Source organism: Dama dama, chromosome 29 (genome assembly GCF_033118175.1).
Source record: "Dama dama isolate Ldn47 chromosome 29, ASM3311817v1, whole genome shotgun sequence".
Classification (NCBI taxonomy): Eukaryota; Metazoa; Chordata; class Mammalia; order Artiodactyla; family Cervidae; genus Dama; species Dama dama.
The window spans coordinates 71,402,779-71,429,285 of record NC_083709.1 but is presented as its reverse complement, the minus strand read 5'-3'; the positions used below and the strand labels follow the sequence as shown (position 1 = coordinate 71,429,285).

At 48.8% G+C, this 26,507-nt stretch overlaps 1 protein-coding gene across 5 annotated transcripts in view; it reads right to left on the bottom strand.

The window, feature by feature from the left end:
• Positions 1-26,507, bottom strand: part of INVS (inversin) — a 125,338-nt gene that overhangs the window by 4,298 nt on the left and 94,533 nt on the right. For all 5 annotated transcript variants that reach the window (XM_061132133.1, XM_061132134.1, XM_061132136.1 and 2 more), the window contains 3 exons: positions 20,280-20,566; positions 7,985-8,654; positions 358-584 (listed from right to left, as the gene is read on the bottom strand). In XM_061132133.1, the coding sequence (XP_060988116.1) occupies positions 358-584; positions 7,985-8,654; positions 20,280-20,566 (1,184 nt within the window). The remainder of the gene's footprint in view (positions 1-357; positions 585-7,984; positions 8,655-20,279; positions 20,567-26,507) is intronic.

Here is a 26,507-nt window from a genome sequence, read left to right as displayed (position 1 = left end):
GAAGGACAGCACAAGGCCGGCAGGTCAACCTGGGGCTGGGATCCTCTAGCTGGAGAATTTAAGGGGAAAACCAGCAGTAGTCTAGAGAGCGTCCTATGGTGAGGCTTCCGTCAGGAAGCCCAGCAGACGATCTCTTGGCAGTAAGGCACTCTTGGTTGAGATCAGAATGCTTCATGAAACCAATTCTAACCCAGAGTTGCTGCAAGGGAGGCATAAATATGATGAGAATTCTCTTGGTGCCTGGCTGTTTAATAAAGTTCCTACTAAATGGAGGTTTGCCCAATGTAATTAAATCCTGTTTCAAAATCTGAGGTGACACATTTCAGGGTGCTGCCGTAAAGCAGGCAGGACAGTTACCGTAGATGTGCTTGAGCGCCGAGTGCCTGCTGGGCTTGCCGCCAGAGCTGCCCTTGGGTGGGCTCTTGGTCTTGCTTACTGCCATGGTCTTTGGGGGTTTCAGTTCCAGTTCCTTCCTCCAAACCTGGAGGATCAAAGCCAGGCACTCTCGATTCCATCTGTCCATATCTCTGGCTCCAAGCCGCTTCAAGTGCAGGAGGTGTGACAGGTGCTTCCGGAGCTGGTAGCTGGGAAGTCAGGAGGGCAGAGAATTTAAGGTCATAGTACTGAGAAAACCAATGTCCCCGGAAGTTCCTAGAAGCTAGGAAGCTAGGAATAGTAGTTGCTGAACTCTGAGATTCATTCAAACTCCCATTCCTAATTTCAATGGCAGTATGTTGTATATTGAGTTCTGCCCCTGTCCATCAGTATTTCCTGAACTAGGAATCACTTAGGTGGGTCCTTGCCAAAGTGGGACAGGCCAATGTGTAAACGAACAAATGAAGTATGAGAAGTACTATGTGAGAGCTAGGAGCTAGATGGCTGGTGTTTATGCTGGGTTTTAAGGGATGAGTGAAAGCTGGCTAGGCAGGGAAGGGCACTGTGGGTAGCAGAACTGGCATGATTAGAGATGTGAGCATTTGTGCATGAATCTTTACTAGTGGAGTGAGATGTGTGCAAAGGATTATGTATTTGGCAAGGCAAGGAGGATTGGAGACCGGGCCCCGCTGTGGAAGGAACCAGCATTTGGTCAGGGCCTCCTGGATACCAAGCACCTCCCCTGTGGTTAAGTCTGAAAGTAAACCTGTGAGGCAGACATTATAAAGCTGACGAAGGCGGAGTCGAGGGGAACATCACCAAGATGGTGACATAAATCCATTTTGACTGCTCCCCATCATAAGAACAGCAGCTAATAGTTATTCCTGGCTAAGAAAGACAGCAGTGAGAAAATCCTGGAACATGGGGATGCGGCTAAAGCACCCCCTGCTCTAGATACCGAGACATTTAGAAGGGTAACCGTGTGAGCAGCTCCATGCTGATAGCTCCCCCCCGCGCCCCCACCTCAGGCTGGCTCAGCATCACACGGAGGGCTCTACCCTGAGCCCACGATTCTCCCAGTGGGAAAGGAGCCCAGGGTGGACCTCCAGCTCCCCCAGCATCATGGGCTGCTTCTTGGGAGCAACTCCAATCTTACTCCATGGGGACTGCAGGGGACTCTGGGGCTTACCCACTGGGAATCCAGTGATGGCAGAGCAGGAATGAGGGACTTGAAACAACCAGCATAAGGATCTTGGCAGAGCCTACCTGCAGAGTCCAAGTGGTAGCTCAGACCAGTAGCTCTGTTTGGACTCTTCAGAAACAACAGCAGCACAGTCTGACCAGGGAGCCCACTGGTGTTTAAGTTTCCCGGATCCAGTTTCTTACACAAAGAACCCTGCTGGCCTTGGAGCCTGGTCTGACCCTGCCCAGGCAGGAGAGCTGGGTCATAGCCCAGCCCATGGCTGAGTGTAGTTTCTCGTTGCTTCCAGACCAGAAAGGCTGGCCAGACCACCCGGAAGCTGTGGAGCCCAGCAATGGTCAGGAAGAGTGCAAAGCGGGCAAAGCCGGTCATCCGCAAAGCCAAAGCATTGTCCAGCCAGGGACCCTGGGGAGCAGGGCAGCTTGAGTCAAGATCACAAAGAAGCCACCTTTAGAACCAGTTCCACCAGTCTGCCTGGGTAGGGAAAGTAATCCCAAGCTCCACCATGGCTGAATACAGCCTTCAGCCCGTCTAACCAGGGGACCTCACCAGAGTACACTCCAGCCTCGAAACCCATCCCACAGTCCTTAGAGTAGCACTTGAAGAGAGGACTGCCCACGGCTTCCCCCTCTACGGAATAAAACCAGTGGCTGTGTCTGGCCAGGGAATTCAGTGCCGGTGCTGGGGCGTCCTGTCCAACCAGAGCAGGAAGGTAAATCCTAGCTCTGCCTACTGCCAGTCTTGACTAAGTAAGCCTGGCCGGAGAAGCTGGGCAACTTGCAGAGCCCAACCCACAGCCTCACGAGCAGGGAACCAGAGCAGCAGTCCTGTCCAGCTGGTCTCGGCTGGCAGTGGCAGCACCCGCCCCCCGCCCCCCGTTCTCAGAGCCTAGGCAGTGGCCTTGCCCAAAAAGAGAGAGCAAGTCCCACCTGCCCAAGTACATCATCCGCAGACACGTCCAGAAACCCAAACTGAGCTCAGTGCTCAAGAACCGTCTCTGCCAAAGCAAACTTGGGAGAGGAGGCTGCTTATTCAGATGCATAGATACCAACATAAGGAACCAAGGATATAACCGCCCCCCCCCCCCCAAAAAAAAAGAAAAACCACAGGTAAGTATGATACCAAAGGAAATAATGATATTTTAAGATACTCTATATAAGCTTCATGGTAATCACAGGGGTAAAACCTGTACTAATTATACCAAGGAACATGATAAAGAAGTCCATGCAGATTGATACCAGAAGGAATCAAAACACAAAAGATGGAACAATGGATCAACAAAACCAGACCACAAAATGGCAATAGCACGTCCTCACCTACTAATAACTGGGCCGAGGTGGCCCTGGTGTTAAAGAGCCCGCCTGCCAGTGCAGGAGACGTCAGAGTCTCGGGGAAGAGCCCCTGGTGGCGGGCATGGCGACCCACTCCAGGATTTTTGCCTGCGGTATCCCACGGACCGAGGAGCCTGGAGGGCTGCAGCCCACGGGGTCACACAGACTCGGACATGACTGAAGCGACTTAGCACACACGTACCAATAATTACTTCAAATGTAGAAAATTTAAAACCTGCCGTGGGATCCAGCATCCCCACTTCTGCGTGAGTAACTGAAGGGGATGAAAGCAGCACATTGACGAGACCCTGTGTCCACAGCAGCGTTTCACAGCCGCGAGGACGCGCCCGCTGATGGGTGAATGAAGAGGCGGCTTTACATATGTATACACACGATAGAATGCTGTGTGTTATATATGTATCAGTTCAGCCACTCAGTCGTGTCCGACTCTGCGACCCCATGGACTGCAGCACGCCACACTTCCCTCCCTGTCCATCAGCAACTCCTCGACTCTACTCAAACTCGCGTCCATCGCATCAGTGATGCCATCCAACCATCTCATCCTCTGCATCCCCTTCTCCTCCCACCTTCAATCCCAGCATCAGGGTCTTTTCCAGTGAGTCAGCTCTCTGCATCAGGTGGCCAAAGTATTGGAGTTTCAGCTGCAACATCAGTCCTTTCTGTGAATACTCAGGACTGATCTCCTTTAGGATGGACTGGTTGGATCTCCGTGCAGTCCAAGGGACTCTCAAGAGTCTTCTCCAACACCACAGTTCAAAAACATCAGTTCTTCAGTGCTTGGCTTTCTTTACAGTCCAATTCTCACATCCATACATGACCACTGGAAAAACCATAGCTTTGACTAAACGGACCTTTGTTGGTAATGTCTCTGTTTTTTAATATGCTGCCTAGGTTGGTCACAGTGTTTCTTCCAATATATGTATTATATATATATATATATACACAACAGAATATTATTCAGTCATAAAAGAAATGCTGCCATTTGCAGCAACATAGACAAACCCTGAAGACCTTATTTCAGATAAAGATAAATACTGTATTATTTCACTTACATGTGCCATCCTCACAAATAGAAAACAAATTCATAGAGAAATCAGATTTGTGGTCATCAGAGATTGGGGGAGGTGAACTGGATGAACATGATCAAAAGGTACAAACTTCCAGTTATAAGACAAATAAGTACTGGGGATACAGTGTACAATGTGATGACTATAGTTAACACTTCTTTATGACATACGTGAAAGTTTTTAAAGAGTAAATCCTAAGAGTTCTCATCACAAGGGAAAAAACCTTTTACCTATGTGAGATGATGGTGTTCACTAAACTTACGTGGTAATGGTTTTATAACATATGTAAACCAGGTCATCATGCTGTACACGTTAAACTTACGCAGTGCCACATATCGATTATATCACAATAAAAATTGGAGGGAAAAGGCTAACAGAGCCAGGAGAAGCCAACATTCAAATCAGTGCTTGTCTAGTCCAGCAGCCAAACACTGCTAATGACTTGGTCTCTACTCTGTAGTTGGTGGGGATGCTGAGATTTCTAAGAACAATGGCAAAGGTCAAAAGCTGAGTTTTAGTAAGTAAGTCTTAGTAAGACCGTTCTGCTGGAGGGTGGAGCCGGGGGTGGGAGAGAGGGGAGGGGCCCCAGGGTGATGGCCACATTTACCTCTGGGGTTTTTCTTCCAGTGTTTATCCCATGTGCACGCCCCCAGCTCTTGCTGAGCTTGGCTGTCCTGCAGCCTTGCAGGGAAGCTGCAGCAGGGTTCATTGACCGCAGCTGATTAACGCCTCCCGGTGCGCCCACAGGGAGCTGCGCGTCCGGGCTTCAGACACACCAGATGGGACAGGACCTTCCTCCCGAGTGCGCGAAGCTTCCCTCCCGTCCTGAAGGCTGGTCTCAGTAGGACCACATGGTTCTTCCTTTCTTCCCCAGAGCATGACAAACCATGGCACCCCTTTACTAGAAGGCCCCATGTTTCCCAAAAGCCAATTACAGACAGAAGTAAGCGTTATGGGACAACACGGCTCCCCACTTCAATTCCTTCATACCCCCTGCTCTGCGAGCCGAGGCTCGGGGCCAAGGGGCTGGCTGAAGCTGTCACAGACCGCCACCTCACAGACTCTGGTGTGGAGACCGAGTCTGTCTGATGGTCTCCTGTTCTCAAGGAGAACGTGCACTCCTGGTTTGCTGAGACCCCAAACACACCCAGTGGTCGCTTTCAGCCTGGGTGCAGGGCTGGTTACGGTCCAGCCGCTCCTCGCTTATTTACTCCAGAACCTGCTGGGGAGGAGCTGATGGAAGTGCCTCAAGCAGAAGCTCCTCCTCACCACAGCAACTTTCCAGCCCAGCCCAGCTTGCCCAGTATCCAGTTTCAACCTTTAAAACAGTCAAGTCTTCACTGGTAATAAAACTCAAATTCTAAGATGAAGTTTGATCTTCTCTGGGCCCCAGGTTCAATCTGCTCACCCCGTCCGGTGTGTTTCCAGCCGGCCTGCCTGCTTCCCTGGGCATACGTCCTAGGATGGTGACCTGGGTTGATGGGAGCTCCCCAGCCCTGCCCTCGGGGCCCCTGATGACACCCCGGACACCCCACGTCGTCCTGGGTGGCACCGGGGCTCCTGGGCTTCAAACAGAAGACAGGCGTGGCTATAGCAGAGTCAATAAAGGGGTTTTAACCGTCGCTTGTCCCGGGGCTTGCCACAGCATGCAGCTTCGCAGAAGCCGTTTGGGAGCTGATGTCCCAGGACTCAGAAATGCACAGGGAGCAGCCAGAGGGGCCAGGCAACTGCCTCCCCAGGTGGGCGCGCAGACGGAGCCCGCTGTTCTGAGGAGAATGAGGCTCATCTGCTGCTGCGGACACGGGCTGACAGCGTCTGTCAGCGGCAGCCTCTTCAAAGGAGCCAGAGGCCAGTCTGACGGGGAGGCCCTGCAGCTGGGGAGCCTCACGGGCTTGTCTGGATCGCAGGTTTCAGCTGAGATACCTAACAGGAGCTGCCTCTGGGATGGTGGCCAGTGCCCGTCCTGGCGGAGCACCCAGGATGGGGGCGCAAGGACCCTTCCCACCTGCGGCTGCAGAGGTCACCGGGCCGAGTGGGAGGCTGGTGAGCCGTGTCCCCGGAGTCCCCCACAGGGATTACACGCGTGTATACATGTGCGACCACTTACAGCAGTGTCTGGCGGGAGTGCCGGATGAATGCAACTACTGGCATTAGTAACAGTGATAACAACAAACCCCATGACATTATAAAAACATGTTGGTGCGGTGAGACCATCCAGGCAGCCTGCTCTCCTCCAGCCGGTTCTGAACCGAGGTCGGCCTGTGCCTCCATTATTCTGACCACGGCACACACCACCTTCAGAGAACCTAAGAGAAAGGGGCCTGGACTTGAGTCAGACCGAACTTCGAGAGCTGGACCTGACCATCAGGACCAGCCTTGTTCCTGAGAACATCAGCGTGTCTGCAAAGCATGGACACGAAGCCTGTCGTGTCAGCTCGTGGCGTGGCTGGGAGAGCCGAGGAGGTCGGGCACGAGGTGACTAAACTGCCCAGCCTAAGCAGACGCGCGGGCGCCCTACAGTGATGGCCGGCAGGCCTGGGGCAGGTCGCTGGGCTCCGGGCTAGGAGACCCGCACGAAGATCCCTGAGGCCTCTCCCTGGACCGCCCAGGACACTCAGCTCTGCCTCTGCAGCGTCAGAGTCCCTGGCGCTTTTATCTCCCGACAGGGGCACTGACACGCGGCCCGGCGGTGCCCGCAGTGACCTGCTTGCTTTGCTACCCCGTTACGCTTCCCCTCTCCCGGGACGGGGCCGCATGGCTCCCGCCGGCCCAGGACGGTCCGGCCGTCCCCCACCTGTGGTCCGCACCGGACGGCCTAACCTGGACTGGGGCCCTGGGAGGGCCTGCGGTGAGAGATGAGCGGACCGGAGGCGCAGGGCCCCCGCCTTCTTCCCCGACGCACGCGCTGCTGTGCGCTTCCCGGACCCCAGGAAGCCCCGCCGCGCTCCGAGCACCGCTCCGCGCTCCGAGCACACGTGGGTTTCTACGATAACGCCGTCACTCAGGGCACTGTGTCTGATTCCTGAGGAGTAAAGAGGGAAAACCATCTTCCATGTGCAGTGCTTTAGAGCTTACAAAGCTCACGGTATCTCATTCCAGCAGCCCGTCACACAAGCAGGACAGGTGGCAGCGACTGCTAAACACCGGGGCACAGAGGAGGAAACCCAGGGGCAGGGAGGCCGCTGCCCAAGGTCAGGTAACGCTAGAGCTTCACCTGAAACTCAGGCTTCCCGGGTGTTCACTTACAGCCCACCATCTTGGGTGCTCTCCTATCTTTCTGGGTAAAAACACCTTCCAAATAGCTTATTATAGATTCTTAAGATCTAAACATGTGTGAATCTCATAGGTAGGAAAACTGGCCTTGTCAGGCCAGCACATGCAGTTCATTAGAGTATCACAGAGGGCTTTCCTGGTGGCTCGGTGGGAAAAACCCACCTGGAATGCAGGACACAGGTCCAGCCCCTGGTCTGGGAAGATCTCCCACACGCCTCAGAGCAGCTGGGCCTGTGCGCCGCCCCGGAGGCTGTGCTCCACCCCGGAGGCCGTGCTCCACCCCCCCACCCCCCACCCCCAGGCTGTGCTCCACCCCGGGGGCCCGTGCGCCTCCCCGGGAGGTCGTGCTCCACACCCCCCTCTCCCCACCAGGCTGTGCTCCACCCCTGGGGCCATGCGCCTCCCCGGAGGCCGTGCTCCACCCCCCCCCCACCCCCCGAGGCTGTGCTCCACCCCCCGGGGGCGTGCGCCTCCCTGGAGGCTGTGCTCTGGGGCACACATTCCGCAGCGAGACGCCACCGCAGCGCGAGGCCTGCCCACTACACTAAGAGCAGCCTCCGCTCACCTCAGCCAGAAGAAAGCCCGTGCAGCTATGAAGACACAGAGAAGCCATAGATAAACAAAACTGCATAGATGGAGAGAGCGTCCCAGGGCAGAGCGAGTGTCGGGCCGGCGGAGGGCAGAAGGGCCAGCGCTCTGGTGCCCTGCCTTCCTACCTCCTCCAGGCCCGCTGGACGACCGCCGCGGCCCTGTTCTTCCTGCGGAACAGCTCCTTCCTGCTTCTTTCTCTCTGGATGATCTGCAGCCGCAGCTCTACGGGGAGAAGGGCGATGTTCACAGCCTGCGCAGGGAGGGCGCCGGGAGCCGGATCGGTCTCCGTGGGCAGCCGAGTGTCCTCAGAGCGGGCCGATGCCCCCAGCTTCCTGACTCCTGATCGCAACACCTCTGTGCTCGGAGGCAGATCTGAGGAGGTCCCTCCTGCGAGCTTGTCCTGGGTCACCGTGGTCCTTGGCGTCCGGTGGTGGATAGGGCTCTGCCCGGCGTGGACCGCCTCCCCCTTGGCACTGCCGGGCCTGCTGGACCCGGCCGGGGAGCGCCGCCCTCCTCTGAGCTCCTGGCCGCGCCTCTTCGGGGGCGCGCGCGCGGCCTTGGGGGCTGCGTCGGGCCGCCGGCTGCGCTCCTCGCCTTCCGCGGCGGGCCCAGCCGCCCGCACGCGGGACGGCTGCTTGCAGGAGCCTCTCCCCTCGTCGCCGTGGTGCTCAGCAGCCGTCTCACCTTTAGGCTTCCCGGCAGCGGAGGGCCCCGGACACCTGTCCCCAGCACCGCCTTCGCTGGGGCTGAAGTGGACACAGGCAGGTCGGCCTCTAGAGTGTTCTCTGACTGTTTCTTGGGGAGACAAGGAGAAGGGGAGGAAGCATTATTGTCCAGAACTTGCCGGGTAGGGCAGTTCTGTGCACTTGTTCACCAAACAAAATTGATTAGGAAAAATTGTTTAACTTCTTTTTCTAGTAATGGTAGGTTAGACAACCTGAAAGCCTTCCCCTATAGAAACTTAGAAATTCGGACTAAAATATAATAAGCATTATTTTTAAAGCACCATAGTGCCTTCAAGAAAAATAAAAGAAATCCCTGGGGGCCAAAAACAAAGAAAACCGAGAACTCTAGTAACAAGCTTGTAAGCTGATCCAGCAACTGTCAGGCAGTGAAGTGGTGAAGTGGGCAATGGCTGGTCTTATTAAATAATGGATTGTTTTAACCTCCAGATAAGAACAGAAGACAAGCCTTGCAGGCAGAAAGTTAACTGGAAATGGGACATTGCATGAAGTCAGGACTCTTGAGGCAGTAAACTCTTGGGAAATGATAATCCAGATAAAAATATCTTCCCAGCACTAGAAGATGATAAAGAAATTTGTCTCAGCCTAGGTTCCAGATAGGGTAAAGGGTCACCCATGAAAGTTTGAAACCAAAGTGCTGTGCCTCACATAGGTTTGGTATTCATTTATTCTCAACCCAGAGGAAAAATTAATATGAAAATTAGTCTCAGCTAATTCATGTCAATGTATGACAAAAACCACTACAATATTGTAAAGTAATTAGCCTCCAACTAATAAAAATAAATGAAAAAAAAAAAGAAAATTAGTCTCAGGATGGTGGTATTGTAGGGGGCCTCATAGAAGCAAATAGTACTGCTTCAGGCCGCACAGAGGGGACCTCCTAAAAATAACTTTGCAATCCAAAATTACAAAATACACAAGCAAACAGCCTACTATGAGGGATAGTTAACAGAGAAAAATAACAAGATTAGACCAACAAAAATGTCAAGTAATAGAACAATGTGAATGTGCACATACATGTGCACAAAACATGCTCATTAAACACAAAAGAAGTACAAAATTAGAGACAAAAAGTTTAAATAACTAAATGTAATTATCTAAAATGAAGCTGTTAGTCTTGAGTTAATAAACGGTGAAGGAACTTCTGCTTCTATAATGGCAGAATTGATGCATACTCACCAATAAGGACAATCAAAAAGTTAAAATATTACAACCACCTGTTTGCCAGGTGGCGCTAGCGGTAAAGAACCTGCCTGCCAGTGCAAGAGACATAAGAGACGTCGGTTCGATCCCTGGGTTGGGAAGATCTCCTGGAAAAGGAAATGGCACCCCACTCTAGTATTCTTGCCTGGAGCATCCCATGGACAGCTGGGAGCCTGCTGGGCTACAGTCCATGCGGTTGCAAATAGTCAGACACGACTGAAGTGACTCAGCATGCATGCACCTGTCTGAGGCTCTGAGGAGCTAACAAGGCAGAAAATAAAAACAAAACAAGGCCAAGATCCAAGAAAACCAGGTGACCAGGAGATGAACAAGGCATCTGGGGCTACATATCCCTATGGAAATAGGCTCCTTGAGGTTTGGAGGGCAAAACCTGGAGTCCAGATTCTCCCAAGGAGCGTTGTTCCAGGGAGAAAAGGTGAACTGGCAGTGGACTGGCCGTCGCCGGCACTGAGAGCCCAACGCCGCGTCATCTCAGTTCTGGGACTGCATTAAGGTGGCCTTGGACCGCTCTTTCCCCTGAAGGCCTGACAGAAGTCAATGTAAATCCGCCCTGGGGGAGTTATTAATCACACCATGCTCGGCTGTAAGTTATTTCTCTAATTTTTTATACTCAATGGCCCAGTACTTAGTGAAAAATATACAGGGAGATGATACAAGACAAAACTGAGAGGAGAGAGGGAGAGAGAACAGGCAATGAAACAGACACGCAGGTTATCCGACGACGTGTTTTCAGAAACAGACTTTAACTATTCTTACGTGTGGAAGAATATGTACATTCTTCATGTATGAAGGAAGGGTGTATAAGAAAATAGACTTGCACCTGCTCATTTGTACAAAACAAATACAGAAGGATAATCTGGAAACTGAAGACTAGATCCCTGCAAGGCTGGAGTGGGGAAGGGACAGAGAGATGAGGGGGATGGAGGCCGAACAGGGTGAGGAGGGAGAAATGCTCTCCTGAGTAAGACTTTCCATATACCGCTCTCTTAGAATCATGATAATGTTCCACATGTACCAAAACAAACAAAAAAAAGAATGAATTAAAATAACAATGAGATAACACTACACATGGTAAAAATAAAAAATACCGACATCGAATGCTGACAAGAGTGAGAAGCCGCAGGAATGCTCCCTCATTGCTGGTGGGATGCAAAACGGTGCAGCCACTTTGGAAGATGTCTGGCAGTTTCTTACGAAGCAGAACATATTCTTATCAAACAATCCAGCAGTCCTGCTCTTTGGTATCTTCCCAGATGAATTAAAACCTTATGTCTACCCAACGTCCTGCACATGGCTGTTTATAGTAGCTTCATTCATAATCGCCCAAACTTGAAACAGCCAAGATGTCCTTCAGTAGGTGAACATATAAATAAATTGTGCTATATCCAGACAATGGAATATTATTCAGCAATAAAAGGAGTGAACTAAAAGGAAATGAGTTTTAAAAAAATGAACGTGTACCAAAAAGAAATGAGCTACCCAGCCACACAGAATATTATGAAGTGAAATATTACTATCCTTGCATGAATAGTACTCATACATATTAATAAGTGAAGGAGGTCACTATGAAAAGGCCATATACTGTATGATTCCAACTATATGACATTCTGGAAAAAGGGAAAATTATGGAGACCCTAAATGGCTCAGTGGTTCCGAGGGGCTCATGAGACAGTGATGCACAGTGGACTTCTAGGGCAGTATGACGGTTAATTAATGTCAACTTGACTGGCATAAGAGATGCCCAGAGAGTTGGTGAAACACTATTTCTGGGTGTGTCTGTGAGGGTGTCTCTGGAAGAGATCAGCATTTGAACCGGTAACCTGAGTAAAGACCACCCTCACCAAGGCAGGTCAGCACAGTCCCATCTATTTAGGGCCTAAACGGAAAACAATGGTGGAGGAAGCGTGATTTTCCTTTTTCGCTGGAGCTGGGACGTCCATTCTCTCCTGCCCTTGGACACAGGTGTTCCTCTTTCTCAGGACTTCTGGACTTGGACCAGGACTGTACCACGCTTCCTGGGTGGCTCAGTGGTGAAGAATCCACTTACCGATGCAGGAGATACACAGGTTCGATCCCTGGGTCAGGAAGGTCCTCTAGAGTAGGAAATGGCAACCCACTCCAGTATTCTAGCCTGGAAAACTCCATGGACAGAGGAGCCAGCGGGTGACAGTCCATGGGGTCACCAAGAGTCAGACACACTTAGCACAACTTAAACCATCAGCCCCCAGATTTCTAAAACTCTGGACTCAGATTCAGAGCATCTGTTCCCTTGTTTTTAAGCTTTCAGACTCACCGAGTCACATTACCAGCTTTCCTGGGGCTCCAGCTTCCAGATGCGGGACTCTGGGTCTTCTCAGCCTCCATAATCAAACACGCAACCTATACCTAATCTCCTTTAACGTCTGCCTGCTTGCCTGCCTATCTATCTGTCTGTCTATCTATCTGTCTCTCTTATTGGTTCTGTTTCTCTGGAGACCCCTGATAAAAGCTGTAAAACTATTCTGTATGATACAATACAGGATACAACTTATTACACATTTGTGAAAACCCACAGACTGTGTAACACCAGGCATGAATGCTGTTGTAAACGGGACTTGCCTGATAACGACGTGTCAGTGTCAGCTCAGTTCAGTTCAGTTGCTCAGTCGTGTCCTACTCTTTGCAACCCCATGGACTGCAGCCCTCCAGGCTTCCCTGTCCTTCACCAACTCCTAGAGCTTGCTCAAACTCATGTCCATCAAGTTGGTGATGACATCCAGCCATCTCATCCTCTGTCATCCCCTTCTCCTTCTGCCCTCAATCTTTCCCAGCATCAGGGTCTTTTCCAATGAGTCAGGTCTTCACATCAGGTGGCCAAAGCATTGGAGCTTCAGCTTCAGCATCAGTCCTTCCAATGAACACTCAGGACTGATCTCCTTTAGGATGGACTGGTTGGATCTCCTTGCAGTCCAAGTGACTCTCAAGAGTCTTCTCCAACACCACAGTTCAAAAGCATCAGTTCTCTAGTGCCAAACTTTCTTTATGGTCCAACTCTCTCATCCATAGATGACCACTGGAAAAACCATTGCTTTGACTAGATGGACCTTTGTCAGCAAAGTGACGTCTCTGCTATTAATATGCTGTCTAGGTTTTTCAGAGCTTTTCTTCCAAAGAGCAAGCGTCTTTTAATTTCATGGCTGCAGTCACCATGTGCAGTGATTTTGGAGCCCAAGAAAATAGTCTGTCACTGTTCCCATTGTTTCTCCATCTATTTGCCATGAAGTGATGGGGCCAGATGCCATGATCTTAGTTTTCTGAATGTTGTTGAGTTTTAAGCCAGCTTTTTCACTCTCCTTTTTCACTTTCATCAGGAGGCTCTTTAGTTCCTCTTCACTTTCTGCCATAAGGGTGGTGTCATCTGCATATCTGAGCTTATTGATATTTCTCCCAGCAATCTTGATTCCAGCTTGTGCTTCCTCCAGCCCAGCGCTTCTCATGATGTACTCTGCATAGAAGTTAAATAAGCAGGGTGACAATATACAGCCTTGATGTACTCATTTCCCTATTTGGAACCAGTCTGTTGTTCCATGTCTGGTTCTGGCTGTTGCTTCCTGACCTGCATACAGGTTTCTCAGGAGGCAGGTAAGGTGATCTGGTATTCCCATCTCTTTAAGAACGTTCCACAGATTGTTGTGGTCCACACAGTCAAAGGCTTTAGCGTAGTCAACGAAGCAGAAGCAGATGTGTCAGTGTAGGCTCATCAGTTGTTGACAACGTGCCATTCTGGTGCCGGGTGCCGATGATGGAGGAGTCCACACATCTGTGAGCAGGAGTGTGTGGGAGCTCTCTGTCCTTCCTTCTCTGTTTTGCTGTGAACTTAAAACTGCTCTAAAACGCAAACTCTAGGGCTTCCCTGGTGGCTCAGAGACAAAGAACTTGCCTGCCAATACAAGAGACACAGAATTCAGTCCCTGATCCAGGAAGTCCCACATGCTGCGGGGCATGCAGCCCTTGTGCTACAGGTACAGAGCCAGGGCTCTAAGCCTGGAAGCCACACGTGCTGAGCTCGAGGCCGCAGCTACTGAAGCCTGCGCGCCCGAGCTCTGCTCCACAACCAGAGCAGCCCCCGCGACGGCCCACCGCAGCGCGCCTCTCACGGCAACGAGAAGGCCACACACACAACTCGAGTCTCCCCGCTCACCACAACTAGAGAAAAGCAGTGGAGGCCCAGCACGGCCAAAACCAGGAAAGTACAATTTTTAAATCTTTTTAAAAAAGCAAATTCTATCATAAAGAGACAAATAATGAAGAGACTATTACTAACAGGTATTATTACACACTAATAACTAATAGCAATAAAAGTAATGTGATTTGGTTTTAGTAGAGGCAGAACAGTGAGAAAGAACAGAAAGCTAAAAATGTTCCCATTTACGAAAGTAAAGATGGCATTCTGAATGAGAGAGGCGCTCACAGACCCTGGCCGTGACCCCGGGGAGCGACGCGGTGCTCTCCAGAGGCCTTCTCCGCAAGCCCACTGCCAGCACAGCAGCTCCAGATGGCTCAACGTTTATGGCTAGCATGACCACTTATTCTCTAAAAAGAAACCATTCAATTACAAACTCACTATACAACAAATTAAATATGAGATATTAAAAATTAGAAAATATATGTATTTATTTTAAAGTGAGAAAAAATGTTTTCTTGGCATAAAACCACAAAGAGAAAATCTCAGAAGAAAAAATGAAACAGAATTATAGGGTATGCAAAAAAGTTTATTATATATGAGAGAGATAGGTTACTATCCTTATTACATAAAAAGATTTTAGAACTATTAAGAAAATGAAAAACCAATATAAAAATTGACAAGAGGATTTTAGTGAATAATCCAGAAAATAAATACACAAAGCCAATAAAAATATGACAAAATTTCATCTTACTAACTAGGATTTAGTAAAACCATTATTTGCCTAAGTGTTTGAAGAGAGTTTTTTGTTTTTGCTTTTGAAAGGGTGGAACAAACTTCTTCAACCTTCTTGGTAAGAAGTTTAGCAGCAAGTTTAAAGAGCTATAAACATTAGAGATAAACACAAAACTTTGTATGAACAGCTGTTTGGTTTACATATTCTGCAACACAGGCATGACTAAACAAAGCATGTTGTATTCATAATCTGACATAATAATAAGCAGCTATTAATTGCCAACATCCACTGGATCATTGAAAAAGCAAGAGAGTTCCAGAAAAACATCTACTTCTGCTTTATTGACTATGCCAAAGCCTTTGACTGTGTGGATCACCACAAACTATGGAAAATTCTGAAGGAGATGGGAATACCAGACCACCTGACCTGCCTCTTGAGAAACCTGTATGCAGGTCAGGAAGCAACAGTTTGAACTGGACGTGGAACAACAGACTAGTTCCAAATAGGAAAAGGACTACGTCAAGGCTGTATATTGTCACCCTGCTTATTTAACTTATATGCAGAGTATATCATGAGAAATGCTGGGCTGGAAGAAGCAGAAGCTGGAATCAAGATTGCTGGGAGAAATATCAATGACCTCAGATATGCAGATGACACCTCCCTTATGGCAGAAAGTGAAGAGGAACTAAAAAGCCTCTTGATGAAAGTTGAAAGAAGAGAGTGAAAAAGTTGGCTTAAAGCTCAACATTCAGAAAACTAAGATCATGGCATCTGGCCCCATCACTTCATGGGAAATAGATGGGGAAACAGTGGAAACAGTGGCTGACTTTATTTTTGGGGGCTCCAAAATCACTGCAGATGGTGATTGCAGCCATGAAATTAAAAGACGCTTCCTCCTTGGAAGGAAAGTTATGACCAACCTAGATAGCATATTAAAGAGCAGAGACGTTACTTTGCCAACAAAGGTCCGTCTAGTCAAGGCTGTGGTTTTTCCAGTAGTCATGTATGGATGTGAGAGTTGGACCATAAAGAAAGCTGAGCACTGAAGAACTGATGCTTTTGAACTGTGGTGTTGGAGAAGACTCTTGAGAGTCCCTTGGACTGCAAGGAGATCCAACCAGTCCATCCTAAAGGAGATCAGTCCTTAGTGTTCATTGGAAGGACTGATGCTGAAGCTGAAACTCCAATACTTTGGCCACCTAATGCGAACAGTTGACTCATTGGAAAAGACTCTGATGCTGGGAGGAATTGGGGGCAGGAGGAGAAGGGGATGACAGAGGATGAGATGGCTGGATGTCATCACCGACTCGATGGACATGAGTTTGAGTAAACTCTGGGAGCTCGTGATGGACAGGGAGGCCTAGCGTGCTGCAGTTCATGGGGTCGCAAAGAGTTGGACATGACTGAGCGACTGAACTGAACTGAACTGATTAACACTTTTGGTGAAACCAAAGAAATGATGTTAAGAATACCTCAAAACAGATGTCCACAATTTTCTGATTTAAAAAAAATTAGAAGCATTTGTATAGTTGTTTACTTTTAAGATTTTTTAAAAAGATTTTTGTTTATTTTTAGGATTTTTATTTGTTCTTCTTTGTTCTTTTCTCTGATTTAAATTTTTTGGTAACATACATTAAGTAGTTTTACAATTATGAGAAAATGTCATTTTCTATTTAAATAAAAAGTACCCCACTACCAAAAAAAAACAACCAAAAACCCAGCAATTGGAATCAGCTAGGATGTGGGAAAGAACCCAAGATGGAATAAAAATAATAACAAATAAACCTAACATGATTACAAATAGACGAGGTAACCACACTAAAACGTGGAGTAACTTTGTAAAATCATGTTTGGCCTGTAAGACCAAGGAGTTCTGTAAGACCAAGGAGTATATGGAATACTGAGCTCTGTTTAGTAAATTTCTTTCTCAAAGGCGTATGGGATGGCAATTCTAAAACTACTTTATGTGTATAATGGGATTGAACAAATAAGCATATATATCACAGATAACTGAAGCCAGATCTGTCAGCTGGAGAAAAAAATTTCAAATAAAAAAGAGAAAAGCTAGTATAAAATCTGTGGTGTCACATGCAATGGGAGGTATTGGTATGAAAACAGTGTGTGTGTGACACACACATAGATACACAGATATACACACACAAACAGATGCCAAATAGATGTAAATAGTCCTCAGTTCTCTCTGTTGAAAGGGCTCAGGAGCAATGGCCATCCAGGAGTGGTATACACACCTACCATTCGGATCTTGGTTTCTATCACCATCTCCAACAAAAGGAACCAGGTGGAGAAGGGTTGATTACAAGGCTTTGGATAGGGAAGCAATTTGATGAGATTTCACCTTTTAAGGCACTGATATGCTCACACATTGAGAAGAAAATGGATTAGAGGAATCAGAGTAGATAAGTAAGGCCAGCTGGGCAGTTACTGCAATAGTCCAGGACAGAGATGAAGGTAAACAAACGTTAGGTCGACTGTGGGTGGTAGCAGGTGAGATGGAGAACGGATCTGGAAGATATTTCGGAAGTAAAGGTGACCAGACCTGGTGACAGACTGGATTTTGAGTGGTAAACGAAAAGAAGATAATGATCAGATTTTCCTCCTGGGATGGACATACAGATGGATGACTATGTCATTGACCAATATCAGGAACAGGTTTACATGAAATCATGATCAATCCTATCTTGCACAGGTTGAGTTTGAGATACCTTGGGGATATCTAAATGATGACATAGTAAATAACTGCATACACATAACTGGGGTAAGGAAAGAGGTAAGCAAACAGCTTGCTGCCTTAGCCACTGTGCCTGTTCCAAATGTAAGGGCCACTGATACTCCCACCAGTCACACCCCCTGCATCTCAAGCACTTAGCCAGTACCATACAGATAAATATTCAACAAATGCTTATTATATCTCTTATGTGCCCAACACCCTGCTGGGGTCCAGAAGTGAGAGACATAGTGGTCCTTCTGATAGACTGTTTAATGGCCAAGAATTCTTCCCATCCAAGGATCCACTCAACTTTCAAATGTGATTTTGTAATATGTCTATGTCTCCACTCTCTTGAACTGGGCTGGCCTTGTGAATTGCTCTAATCCACAGAATGTGGTAGAAGGGATGTGATAGTTCTAGAGCCCGGGCCTCAAAAAGGCTTGTAGCTTCTGCTTTCCTTTTTCAGGACACTGCCCTGAGAATAGTATGCAAGTAAGATGCTCTAACTTACTGGAGGATGAAAGGGCTTGTAGAAGAGAACTGAGATGCCAATCGCGAACAGCCAGCACCAACTGTCAGAAACGCGAAGGAAGACATCGGGACTTTCCAGCCTGACCACCCTTCTAGCAGCTACAAAAGCAAGCCCAGCTGATCCAGTAGAGGGGCTGCCTAACCAACCCACAGAACTGTGAGAAATAATACAACACTGTTTTCAGCCACCGAGTTTGGAGGGTGGGCTGTTATGCCACTAGAGATAATCCACACAGAAACTGATACCTAAGGAGGAGGCTTGCTGGCCCTAGCAAAAACCCAAAGCACTGACTTTTGGACTGGCTGGTGAGCAGAGGTTAGAAAGACAATGAAGAAACTATTAGTGAAGACTAGAGAAGTGCTATAGGAAGTTGCTCTAGGAGTTGCTACAGGAGTCTGGAAAAAAGTGACCCATGCAGTTCAGTGGTATGATAATTGGCAAAACTGTCACCTGCAGTAACTTGGAAGACAGAAGTAGAGAAAGGCCTATTTGAAAAATAATCATTGATGTGGTTTTGGAACATGAAGTGAACTCAATCGGATTCATAGGAGACCCATGAATTTTTTGAAATAATTGTATCACTGAGAGTACCACCAGCTTGACCTATGGAGGCGATTTCAAACACAAAGGAGCCTCTGGGGCCACAATTTCTCTTACGCTGGAAACAGGCTAAGAAAGCTACTCAGCCGCAAACATGGGCCATGTCTCATTGAAAAGGAAGACTTCTCAGCAGGGCCAAGAACCCAGGCGGCGCAGCCCAGAGCCGAGATGGACATGACATAGAAAACACACAGAGGGGTAAAACCAGGCCTTAATCAAGGCGTATTTCATACCTCGGAGTAGGGGCCCTGCTAATGTGTGACCCGCTGGCTTTCAGAATTGCTATGGACCAGTCTCTCCTCTTCTGGAGCAGGAGCATCTATTGTGGCTTGTGTGCATCCACAGATGCTCAGTCGTGTCCGACTCTGTGACCCCGTGGACTGTAGCCCACCAGGCTCCTCAGTCCATGAAATTCTCCAGGCCAGAATACTGGAGTGGGTTGCCATTTCCTTCTCCAGGGGATCTTCCCGACCCTGGGGTCAAGTCCAAATCTCCTGCACTAGTACGTGGATTCTTTACCACTGAGCCACCTGGGATTCCGTTCCGATCTCACCGTTGCTTGTTGGATGCATGTGTGGGCCAGTGTGTGTCCTTGATGACTGCTCCTCTGAATCAGAAAGACTCACGCATGGGGAATCTCACACAGGTCTCAAGATCCCAGACTTCAAACTTGATGTGTTAACTGGGATGAGATTTTTGGGTCCTCAGATAAGGGGTGAAACATTTTACATGTGGGAGAAATGTAAATAATCTGTGACCAAAAAGGAACTGTGATAGGTTGTTTAATAGCCAAAAGGTACTCCCATCTTAGTATGCAAAGATGGATTCTATTTCTTTATATTATTTAGTCTGGGAAGGTCAAATAACTTGCCTTGATCAATAAAATGTGGTGTGCACATTCTTGAGCCTACTCCTCAAGAAGTCTTATAGCTTTTTCCTGTGCTTTGTTAGAATGATGTCCAAGACCACTGTGTAAGGAAGCCAGTCTAGCGGATGGGAGGATGAAAGGCCATGTAAGAGAGTCAAGGAATCCCAGCTGACAGCCACCATCAACTGCCAGATATTCAAGTCAGTCCATCTTAGACCAACCAGTTCAACTGACCTTGACCTGAATGCAGCCACATGAGTGAGTGTAGATGATGCCTGAAGAGAACTGCGAGACCACCCACAGAATCATGGGAAATAGTAAACTGTTCTTGTAAATCACTGAGTTTAGGGTAGTCTGTTACAAAGCATTAGATAACTGAAGTGATCCTGATTTTCCAGGTTGTACAGTCTAGTGGGAAAAACAGACAAGTAAGCCAGTAACCCACTAACAGTGCAAGGTGATGGTCTTTACAATAGGGATGCACAGGAAAGCTGCGGGAGCGTACAGAAGGAAAAAAAGCTTCATCTGGTGGGACGGCGTGAGTGTCAGAGGAAGCAGCACTCACTCTGAGAGCCAAACAATAAGAGGCACTTTTAATTACCATGGGTAAAGTGACTGCTATATACCGATCCCAAGCTAAGAAAGAATTTGAGGAAATACAACAGGGAGGGAAGAAAAGAGAAACAAGAAATAAACAGAAAATAAATGATACAGTGGCAGACTTAAGTGCTGACATAATTACCTTAAATGTAAATGGTCTAAATAATATGAAACTAAAGAGCCCACAGCCCATGGGTTAGCACTGAATCGCAAGGCAATACTCTTACCATTTGGTTTTCTGGGTTCTGTTCTCTGCAAGTCTGGGCAGAGCTGCGGCTCCTTCCGGGGGGCTCTGCTTGGAGACCCTCTACCTGGAGACCGTCTGCAGGCTCTCCGCTCAGGGCCTTGGGCCTCGTCGCTGCAGGGGGGCTGTTTGCTGGGGGCCCGGTTCTGTCCGTGGGGCTCAGCTTGGGTGCTGGGCAGACGGAGAGCAGCGTGGGGTCTGCAGGGATCTGGGCTCAGCCTTCCTTTCTGCTGTTCCGCCTCTCTTCGCTTGTGTTCTTCTTCTCGTTTCCTGGGAACAAAACCAAGGGCAAAGAGGAAAAGATTCAGAGCGTTACCTATTTGAGTATTCCTGAGTGAGATTTGATTTTTAAAAGGAGCTACCACAACACAGGGGGGATTTGGTAGCGCACAATTTCACAGATTCCTGACTTTTGTATCTGAAAGGGTGATGGAGCTGGAAAGAACCTTACAGGTCAACCTGTGCCCGGCTGGGACACACACGACATGAGAAACTGTTTGGTGAGACACAACAGGATCCCACGGTGTGTGTCCCCAAGCTTGTGACCCCGGAGCTGTGACTGCAGTCTCTGCTCCTGTTCCAGAAAGTACATCAGAATGCAGCTGAGGGTGATAAGCACAACAGCCTTTAATCTTCTCTCTTCATTAAAAAGACCACTGGCAACCGTAACGATGACACGAAAAAATCACGCAAAAAGGCCTTGAATGAGTCACTTTCCTGTCAAAGACTCAGTTTCTTCAGGTCTAAGGCTTGTGTGATAGCTCTGTGTGCGTGTGCATGCGTGCGTGTGTGCGCGCGCGCGTCTGTGTGTGTGCGGTGTGTGCGCATGTGTGTGTGTGCGGTGTGTGCGCATGTGTGTGTGTGCGTGCACGTGTGTGTGCGTGTGTGGTGTGTGCGTGTGTGTGTGCACGCGTGCGCACAGTTGTGTCTGACTCTTTTGCAACCCTGTGGACGGTAGCCCGTCAGACTCCTCTGTCATGGAATTTTCCAGGCAAGAACACTGGAGTGGGTTGTCATTTCCTGCCCCGGGGGATCTTCCCAAGCCAGGGATGGAGCCTAAGTCTCTTGCATCTCCTGCATTGGCGGGTGGATTCTTTACCATTGCTGCCACCTAGAAGCGCTTCTGTGATAGCTGATAACCCTGAACTGATTTAAGAGTCTGTCTGGATGTCTTGTGAAAGGCCCAGTGGCTCAAATGGTAAAGAATCTGCCTGCAAAGCAGGAGACCAAGGTTTGAGCCCTGGGTCGAAAAGATCCCTTGGAGAAGGAAATGGGTGCCCACTCCAGTATTCTTCCCTGGAGAATGCCATGGACAGAGCCTGGCAGGTTGCAGTCCATGGGGTCACAAAGAGCCAGACACGACTGAGTGACCACCAGTTTTTTACTTTTCGCTTTCGGAATGTCTTGATAAAATCAGGGCTATGTTTTATAATGAGATGGAGAAATTTCTTTTATCAGAGTATCTGGTATCAGGGTCCCTCTCAGTTGGGGGTCTTGTTTAGACAGAGACTTTAATAAGCTTGAGGACAGGATTGAGGGCTGGTAGAAGGTGAGACCCTCAGGGCCTAGGTGATGACTGACGGCGAGGCTCCAGAGAAGAGGCCTGCTCTGTCAGGAAACAAAGAATGTAGTTGTAGCTCCTGACAGGGAGGGAAGAGATGAAAGAACAAGAGAGAGAACGGAGGGGGAAGAAAGAGGAGGTGAAAGACTGGGTACCGCGTGGAGCAAGGGTGGGACAGAGAATCCGCCCAGGGTGAGGACTTTAGATCCGGGATTCACACACTTTAAGGAATGGAATCTCCTGGGATCTTGGTAAAACCTAGATGCTGACTTGCCAGGCTGGGGTCAGGGCTCAGGATATTGTATTTCTATCAAGCACCCAGGTCATACAGGTACTGTCGGGCCTCTGACCACACCCTGAGAAGCTAAGCTTAAGAGAACAGGCAAGTCTCACGTGGACTGTTCATTATACCATTATGGGACATGAAATGGGAGTCTTGATGACACCAGTTTTCTGGGAGGCCTCCCACGCTCATACATGCCTTTCCATAAGCACTCTGAAAGTTGCAGGCTAAGGCCCCAGACACAGAAGCAAGAGCTGAGACAGAGACCCCAGGGCCCCAGGAAGTCAGAGAATTCAGATTTCCAGACTGTGCAATTTGAAGCAAAGCTTATTTATATCTCAAGGGACAGGGAAGACCCGATGACAGATATCTGAGTCACATTTAAACATAAAGCCTGGTCAACTCAACTCCCCTTCTGAGGGTCTCTCGGCCTGAGCTGTGAAGGCCTCCTGAGCGGTGCCCGCTGGGTGCCAGCCCAGAGAAAGTGTCCGGCGGGCCGTGCCGAGCGCAGCGCCGCTCGGACGTGCTCATTCAGCCGTGGTTGCTGCAGGCCGACCGACACCGGCATACGCTGCGCTGCAGTCGGCGGGCGGGCCGGACAGCCTGTCGTCCTCGCTGCTTGGGGTTCACAAGGACGCTAGCAGGGGCCTGAATCAGTGTGATTCCTCTGGGAGAAGCCTGCTTGCAGAAGGAGGTGGAAGTATCTGGGTGGCAGAGGCACTGCTAATTGATCTAACAGCCTTGCTCCTGGCAGGGAGGTGGGGAGCTGCTCTCTTTACGAGGCTGGATGAATAGAACTGCTTTAAGAGAATGTTGGTCCTGCAGACAGACAGGCGTGTGGGGTTGCCCAGCTTGGCACCTGCATGGATATATCACTGCCATCAAGGGGGCCTTTGAGGTGATAACCTAGACTTTGTTATTTGAGCAGTCATTTATTTCTCTTTGTTTTAGGAGATCAAACAGCTCTCCTTTTCAATTCCAAGAAGCCGCTATACAATTAGCCCCGGGGGGGCAAACTTTGTCACTGCAGACCTTTCTGGGCCTCCCACGAGGACAGAGATGGGACAAACAGGGGACCAGCCTTTCAGAGTGATCAGGCTGGCCAGCAAGTGGGGAGCTCTGCCTTTTTAAGACTCCTCTGGAGGGGGAGGTTTGCAAGGGGGTTGGTTTTTCATTGTGGTAGAACTCAGTAAGCCGGGAGAAAGAATGTAAGCAGGAGAATATATAATTACACCCTTAGCTGATGAACAGAATTAATGTTTTTCAAAAACTGATGCATTTTGCACTTAAATCTTTTAATGCACACATTCCACAAATGTGCATTTCATGAGAGCTGTGGTTCTTGATGTAATAGTTGTGATCACTGAGGAGGAGTGGGGATTAGAGCTGGGAATGATGCCTGACCTGCATCCTATTTTATCTACACTGCCGCCTTGAAACAAAAAGCAGCCACCAGCACAGAGACACACACACAGGAAACAGCTCCTGAGGACAGAACATGGTCCCGTGTGTGTGTGTGTATTAGTTTCCCCGGAAGAAAGGTCCAGAACCACTGCTCGGAGTCTAAGCTGCTGAGAGAATCCCAGTTTACTGAGGCCAGGCTCTTACTTGGCAGATAAGGAAACAGGCAGAGAGCTTAGTGACCTGCCCAGTGTTACGTGATAAACTATACACAGAGCTGAGCTGGACTTGGCAGCTTTACTTCATCCTGAAAAATTCACCTCACAAAATCATTTTTAAAAATTTCAATCTTCTTCTATCATGTAAAAAATGAATTGGGTCATAAGAAGAAAGTGGCAACATCACATCAAAGTAACCATTAACAGCATTCAAGCTAGCTTCTAGCTTAGCTTTCAGTCCAAAACTCTTAGACTCAATAATAATCCTAAAATTTTAGCGTGTTTTCTCTGACTAATTTATTGCAGAATGTCAAAGATCTTTAATCTTCAGAGTGGGCCATGCTATACACTTGACCTATTTTTGTCAAGTTCAGGAAACAAATACAAGAGGACAAACTAAAGTTACTCTACTTTACATGAAAATTTAAGAGAAAAAAAAATCTTGGCCATGACACAGCAAGCAACGTCTCGGCGGGAAATTTATCAGGATGGTTAAGATGGCAGAATCCTAACCAGCCCCACATTTCCTCCCCTTTTCCTCGAAGGGAAATCAGCCAGACAGCAGCTTCTGATGGGCCACCAGCGAGTCTGCTTGTGCGGCCTTTCCAGAGCAATCTGAAGCGCCGCCTAGGCTCACGTCTAAGAACGTGAGGAAGCCGAGCGGGGATCGGACCTGACGCCTCCCTCCGTCCCCGTCCGCCGCAGGGTGGAGAGCGAGGTCTCCGAAGACGGGCTGGAGGAACGCGGGTGTCTCACCCACGGGAGAAAAGACCAGGGCGCACCCGGCGGGTGCGAACCTCTGAAGGGCTGTGGCGGGGCGGAGACTCAGCCCGGAGCTCTCCCAGGACGGACCTAGGACCCAAGGGGAGGACTTGAGAAGTCAGGAGCCCAGATGACAACAGCAAAAAAAAAAAAAAAAACGGCCAAAAAGAAACCACGTGAGCTCTGCACCGCGGCCGTCACCGTCACAGCCAGTGAGGGCTGTCCGAGCTGTGGTTACTGCTAATTGAGACCTTTTCCAAGGAACGAACGTGGTCAGTTGTAGTGAGTGGACGGACCGAGGGCCTGTTATACAGAGTGACGTCAGGAAGAGAAGAACTAATTCTGTGGATGAAAGCATATACATGAAATCTAGAAGGACAGTACTGATGAACCTATTTATAAGGAAGAAATGGACAGGCAGATACAGAGAACAGACTGTGGATACAGTGGGGAAAAGAGAGGGTAGGGCAGAGTGGAGAAAGTATCAGTGACATATACAGGCTATCAGGTGTAAAGCGGAGTTACCGCAGAGCCGCCACGAAACACAAGGAGCACAGCCCGGCTCTCCGAGACGACCTAGAAGGGTGGGATGGGAGAGGAGAAATGTGTAGTTGTGACTAATTCCCCTTATTGTGTAGCGGAGGCCAACACAACCTTGTAAAGCAATTGTCCTCAATAAGAAAAAGGAAAAAGGAAAAAGGAAACCAAATGATCAAAAGACTGCTTGCCGCGCAGAGAACTAGGTCAAAGGCAGTAACTTCACCGACTTGAACGCTCCGCAGCTTCAGCGTCCCCGCACCGGATGCATCTGTTTGCACAACGTGACACATTCTTGCCTCTGGGCCTGGAAAGTTTAAGTCCTTCAAGTTGATGGAGTTTTTTTTCTCCCTACCCCACTGTGTGTCTTCCACAGAGAGTTGTATTAATGGTTGTCCAGTTTTATCAAAAAGAAAGTAATTCTGCCAGACACCACAGAAATAAAGCAGACTCATTCTCATTCATGAGTACTCAAGTTGCCAGTGCCATGAACACGGGACTAAGAGAGGTCTGAGAGTGTGATTTAAAGGGCTTCCACAGAAAAGGAAGGTTACATTAGTGTGTCCTGCTATTGCACTGGTTGCACCTGCATTTGCCCTGGTGACTTTCTTGGCCATAGTCCTGGTGGAGGCCCGGGGCCAACTAATTTTCTTCCCTTTCTCAAGGATTTAGGAGGACACTGGTATGCTCTGCTAGGCTAGCTCTGAGTCATAAGAAGCTTTTTACTGAACTGTGCTGCAGAACTGACTGTGGTGGCTTGGTAGCACTCTCTTACCAGCCACTGGAAACAACACGGCCCAGAGAGTAAGCGCTGGGTCAAGACGAAAGCTGACCTGGGGGCCTGCTGACCTTTGGCACCAACAGTTGCATACTACATACAAGTCAGAGAAAAGAAGCTGGGCCCTTCCATGCCGTCCTATCAGATATTGCGAGGATCTGGACAGCCTACTGCATCAGCATGGCTGGAGGTGTTCCCCGGAACCAAGCCATGGTCGGAACCCTGGCCTCAGGAAGACAGATCCATGTGCCAGCCTCCTCCCTGACTAGCTGAGCGATTTCAGGCAAGCTAATCGGTGTTATCATCCCCTGCATGAAATGAGTTTAAGCACAGTTGCCTAGTTTACTTTACTGAGTTATGGCAAGGGTTTAATGTACAAGAATTTTGTAAGCCGTAAAGCACTATATCAGTACAAGTATCATTGTTATTTTATTGACAGGTAAGGCTGTTACGCTGTCACTGGTTCTGGCTGGAAGTGAAGAAATGTGGGTGTGGCATCTAGGAGTTACAGGGCTGGGCCTGATGATACTTTCAGGAAGTTCTCATTGTTGAAACCACACAACCCCTTTTCCTGTAGAAGCCGTATTAATCACATCTCTCAAGCCTCTCTTGCGTGCGTGCTAAGTCACTTCAGTCATGTCCAACTCTTTATGATCCCATGGACTGTAGCC